At 28.9% G+C, this 6039-nt stretch overlaps 1 protein-coding gene across 1 annotated transcript; it reads left to right on the top strand.

Annotated features, from left to right (window-relative positions):
- Positions 1–515: 515 nt before the first annotated feature.
- LOC115876873 (F-box/SPRY domain-containing protein 1) lies at positions 516–1689 on the top strand. The gene is made up of 3 exons (XM_030892885.1): positions 516–1107; positions 1159–1249; positions 1374–1689. The coding sequence occupies exons 1-3, from the start codon at positions 526–528 to the stop codon at positions 1466–1468; spliced, it is 768 nt and encodes a 255-aa protein (XP_030748745.1). The 5' UTR covers positions 516–525; the 3' UTR covers positions 1469–1689.
- The last annotated feature ends 4350 nt before the right edge of the window (positions 1690–6039 follow it).

A 6039-nucleotide genomic window follows, 5' to 3' on the forward strand; every position in this document is an offset into this window, starting at 1 on the left:
AAGCCAAAAGTAGTTCATATGACGGTCCAATTTGACCTAATTTGATGTTCATATAAATTAAGTAGGGCTGTATTGATGTATAGATGCTTGAATTTAACAAATCGATTGTGTAATTAAATATTTTAGTAAATTGTAGAATTACCAATTTTTAATATCTTCAATAATAACAATTCGGCAATTACCAACAGTTCTTTAAACTATACGGTATTTTGCTTCCAACACAGTGCTGCAAGCAAATAGTTTTTTTTTGGCACCGGTAGTGGTATGTAAAAATACCATATTTTGACCTGATTGACATGCAATAAATTCTTAATTATCGTATTCTGGGGACCCAAATTTTATTGTAGTTCTCACTTTAATCATACAGTTTTACGGTATGGAATCTCAGTCCGATATATTATATATGATAGGTCAGGGTTGGGGTGCTTCTGATCTATATCTCTGAGAAACTAAACAGATATAAAAAAAATATGAAAGACATGTCAAAGTTGTCAAAAGTCAAAATATGGAAAAACAAAAATAAAAATGGATTCCATCGCCGGAAATATTGTGCCAGATAATTGTTTAGAACAAATATTCTCTTATTTAAGTCTCCGTGATCTCAGAAACTGTTCCTTAGTTTGTAAAAGGTGGTACGACTTTTTAAATGATGAAAATAACGACGTGTGGCGGTTACACTGCATTCGAAAATTGGCCGAAGAAGCCCTTAAATCCGATCTCCTATCGTCAGTTCCTACGTATAAAGCAAAATTAAAAGCTTTTTATCACGCATGGAACCCCAACGATTGTTCTAGAAATATATACATTAAACCTAATGGTTTTACATTACACAGAAATCCAGTAGCTCAGAGTACAGATGCTTGTCGGGGTAAAATAGGCTTTAGACATGGAAGGCATGCTTGGGAAGTTATTTGGGAGGGCCCATTAGGAACTGTTGCTGTTATAGGAATTGCTACAAAAGATGCCCCTTTACAGTGTCATGGTTATGTAGCTTTGTTAGGTTCTGATGATCAAAGTTGGGGATGGAATTTAGTAGATAACCATTTATTACATAATGGGGATGCTCAAGGAAATTATCCTTTGCTTAATAATGCACCAAAATATCAGGTATAAATGCTAACCATTACTTTGAGTCTAATTTAAACATAATAATTTTAGGTTGGGGAAAGAATTAGAGTGATTTTAGATTGTGATGATAACACACTATCATTTGAGAAGAATTATGAGTTTTTAGGAGTAGCTTTTAGAGGTAAATATGCAATATATTTATACAATTTAAAAATAAAAGTAATTATATCTATTATTTTTTAAAGTAAATACCTACCAGTTAACTAGTTTTATTTATATTATATTAATACTCTGTATATTCTTAGGATTGCCAGACAAGAAACTATATCCAACTGTGTCTGCTGTTTATGGAAATACGGAAGTATCAATGGTTTATCTAGGAGCACCCTTAGATGGCTAACACAACCTTAAATCTTTTAGCCTAATGTCCTGTAAAAGATGGAGAGAGAAAATATGTGTCTGCTATATGATGGTACAACCAAGGTCAATAGAATGTTTCATCTAAGGACATCTAAGTACTTTTTACTTGAAATATTATATATGGTGCTTAGAGTATACTAGGATGGACATTTTATTGATTAAAGGTGTAGTTTACAGGTTAGTTCGGTTTGCCCATTGTGATATACACCTATAATTTCCTCACTAAGTTAATTTTATACTGTTAAGTACAATTTTTCAAGAATACCAAAAGAATACCTAATTGAACCAAAAAAAAAATTTAAATTGCACTGGAAATGTCACTTGTTTAAATTAAAATTGTTTTATTTCTTTATAGAAGATGGCTCTGCTATTTAAAAAATGACATGAATATTTGAAATTTGTACTTTATTTGTTTTATTGTGGCAGTTAATTACTATTTAATAAAAATGTAATAATTATCATGATTAAAGAAAACATATTATCTACCCATATTATCTAATAAAGACTATGTTTTTTCAAGAATAATTAAACCAAAATTAATTTTTAAATTGCATTGGAAATATCACTTGTTACTAATTTTTTTTATAAGATGGCGCTGCTGTATAAAAAATTGACATTTGAGGATTATTGAAGTTTGAACTTCAATTGTTTCTTTTCGGCAATTAATTACAGTTAATAATATTAAAATATAATAATTATTATCATGAATAGAGAAAACAAATTATCTGATAAAAGCAATGTTGTTAAGGAGGTGGAGAATTCCAGAAATAATCTCGATGACCACGAGAAAAATAAAAAGGAAATACTTTTGTTCCAAAATATATTAGATGGAATGGAGTTTCATGTATTGAACATGAGAGTTCAACTTAACAGCTGTATCGTTAAATTTGACGCAATTTCAAGAGAAATACAGGCCTTGGAGAAAGATTTGAATTAAAATGTTTAATTAATTTGTTTACATATAGTATTATGTATTAATAAAATAATTGTGTTTTTCTAAAAAACAATTAAAATTTCTCTTCAATCTATTATTATTTTATTTAAAATTTATTTCTAGAGCACTTTTCTTAGAAGTCTTTGATTTAAGATATTAAGTAAAGCTTTTTTTTGTGAATTAATTTTTGTAATCAGATATAAAGACTTCTTTGTTTTTTTTGTAGTTTTTTATATCTGTTTTTTGTTTTGTATTAATTAATAATGATTTTTGTGTATATATTTGAAACAAAATTAATTTCTTTTTACATCAGCACCAATAAATAAATATTTTAATTGCATTGTAGTACTGCGAAATTTATATTAGTGGTTTAATAGAAGTATACTGCCTTTTCCTAAAGAAAAAATGAATAAATTTCTTATACATTACTATCTGTGTATTTAAATATTTCTATTTAAATACTTTTGCAGGTTTCTTAAGCTTAAAACATAAAATAAACACAGTGGAATATTTTTTTGATAGCCGCCTTTGTAGTTTTATATAAAAAGTAATTTGAAAAGGTGTAAAATTATAAACTAGAATTTTCGTCAGTAACAATTTTCACCTGTAAATAATTTTTAAAGACTGTATAGATTAATTTGTGTACCTCATTGTTGTATAATAGTATTTTTGTTAATTAGTTTTATTCTATTGAATATTTTGTAATGATACCACTATAATAATAACATATTAATGACCAACTTCCAAAAAACAAGTTTTCAGAGAAATCCTCTTAACTGGATATATTTTTTTTTATATTAAAGGTATTTAGCAATTGATTGTTTATAAATTTGTGTAGGTAGGTAGGTATATCAAATAGAGTTAATGTGGGTAAATAAAAACATTTGTAATTTTCTTTCAAATTGAAAGAAGCAAAGTTGACATTCTGTATGTTATGCACTTTGTAGTTTTTGAGATAAAGCAAGGTTTATTTTTTCTTATAACTTAGTTCATAACTGACTTACCTAGGTTACCAATAGTATTTTTGTGAAATGAAGTCAAATGGATTTAAAGTGTTTCAATCATCCGTTTTTAATGAAATAAAAATATTTTGAGTACCTAGGTGCATAGTAATTTTCTTGTATGTATACCAAATAGCTTCAGTATAGGAAGCACTACCTTGCTTCTCCCAAGGCGTGTAAACGCTATATTATATACAGTTTAAAATTTATAAGTTTATAATTTAAGTACCCAAGTAGCATTTTTGGACACATTTTAGGTAATGTTTCTAATAATCGTTTCTCTCTGTTTCTTGACACAAAATGGAAACGGTAGGCCACAAATAGGAAACATTTTCGAAACCTATATATTTTATATGGCTTTATTACATGTGTTCCTAATCTGGTGGCACTAGCCGTTTCCTGAAATGTTTCGATGCGAAATCAAAACTTTTAGAGGAAATCTTTCGAAACATTTTCTGCAATTTGTGTCCAAGATGTATCCGTTTTCAGCAGCTACTGTTTCTAAATGTAAAGTAAAGTAAAGATTTCAGTTAACGTCTACTTTTTGCTGCTAGGGCTAATCTGGACGGGGCCTACTTTGTTTACGTGGAATCCGAACCGCGGTCCTCGGCCATATCATCGTCAATGGCCTAACGACTTGGCAAGTGTCTAAATCGACTCTTACTCACGAGATATCCGTTCTCATCCGGCCTCGAACCGGCGTGAATGAGCAGTGTGTGTCCCTTCGTGTAAGCACCCGTCCACCCATTAGTATCGCCTTACGTCGCTTAACTTCGGTGTTTTAATGGGAACCGGTGTTTCGACGTAGCTGGGCCGTTGCCCTGTTTCTAAATGCGAAGAAACAAAATACCAACCTAAAATAGTCTATGGCTGTGTGGATTTCAAAATGAACAAACAGTTTGATTGAAATTCATCAACAATGTCGACTTTCGCCATAATTTTTTTGCTTTATAATCTTTGTTTTTAGGTTTTCCCGCACAAAAAATGTCTGCCAAAAGCAAATTCATCGTTTAATTTAATAATGTAACTACTTTCATATTTTTAATGCCCTTTCTATATATCATTAGTTGTTGCTACAAAATATTTTTGTTTGAAATATACATTTTTATTTTTATTTCTATATCATGGTTCTGGCAATAAAAATATATAAATCAATATAAGTAGAACGCGTTCTTATGACTTTAAAAGCTCAACAGCCGATAAAAACATCACTAGCCAACATGGCGGAATTTTAATTCATTATTTTATAAAATTGACATGGAGTCATTCATTACACATCTATATTATATCATATTTGTGTCTAAAAAGAGAGAAACTCGTGTTTCGAAATTGAATCGACAATAAATGGAAACCTTGTTTCCAAAATGTTTCGATTTAGCGCTATCTGTGTAGAAATTTCGAACTAGTCACCTGTTAACAACGCCAATCAAAACTTCTATTCAAAATAATTAAAACATTTTTATCCATGCTTATTTTTATTTACTTATTATAACATAATTAAAACATATGAACATGTATTCCATTGTGGAAAAAAGAGAAAAAAACGTTTGCTAGTAACATTTTTCTTCGGTCTCCTGTTGGGTATGGGTAGTGGCTGTTATTACATTTAGTCCTAAAACAAATCATCTCTGTAATACATATAGTAAATAATTATAAAATCGCATAAGAAAAATATCTATTTGTACCCACCATAAATATATCCTTCCTTCTGCTTTTTTAATTAAAGTACTGTAAAAACTTGAAGAATGCTTAAATGCAAAAACTACAGAACAAAATCCAAACAATATAGTAAGATTATGTTCTCATATTTGGCAGAATATCAAATAAATTATGGAAACTTTTCAGGCACAAAACGGGTACTAAATCTATATATGTGAGCTAAGACACTAAGATCTTTATTGTTATAGCTTATGTAGCGAAACCATATTTTGGTAAAATTTTTCGAAACAAAAAGCGATTTATGTTACGAAACGCATGTATCAAAAATGTGACGAAACTGTTTCGCAATGCTTTGCAACAGAGATTTTGTTTCGATTTTGTGTCTAAAAATGCTACTTGGGTATATTTCTAAGAATCAAAATGATATAAGCTTTTTTGGTTATTAAATGTAAACTTAAAATATTTTTTTATATAATAGCAAAAGAAATACTGGATGCAATAGATAATGGTTCTATTACAACATCAGTTAAATGTTTTCAATTACCCACTTCAACATTTTTTTTGTTTTTTAGCGTTAAGATTTCTATTAATTTGTATAGTTTGTTTGGACATTTTATTTTTTTTATCTATATAGCTGGTTTGGGCATTTTATCAAGCAATGTTCCAATGTTTAAATTATTTATTTCCAAAACATTTGAATGGTATGGTTTTATCAGAAACAGTTTTGCAGTACATACATGTTACTTATTGTCCAATGTAAATAGTATTTTTGTAAAAACAGAAATAGTCCAAACGAATCACTTCCTATCTACCATATAAATAAGGTTTATTAACATTACAATGTAAAGGCAATTTTTTCTTTTTTATTTGCAGAAAATGAAATGAATTTTTTATAGTTCAAATATTATTATTCATTCTAGTCTTGATTTCTGTGATGTATTATATTATTTACTGATT

The sequence above is a fragment of the Sitophilus oryzae genome, unplaced genomic scaffold, assembly GCF_002938485.1.
Source record: "Sitophilus oryzae breed Bouriz unplaced genomic scaffold, Soryzae_2.0 scaffold_1059_pilon_pilon, whole genome shotgun sequence".
NCBI lineage: Eukaryota > Metazoa > Arthropoda > Insecta > Coleoptera > Curculionidae > Sitophilus > Sitophilus oryzae.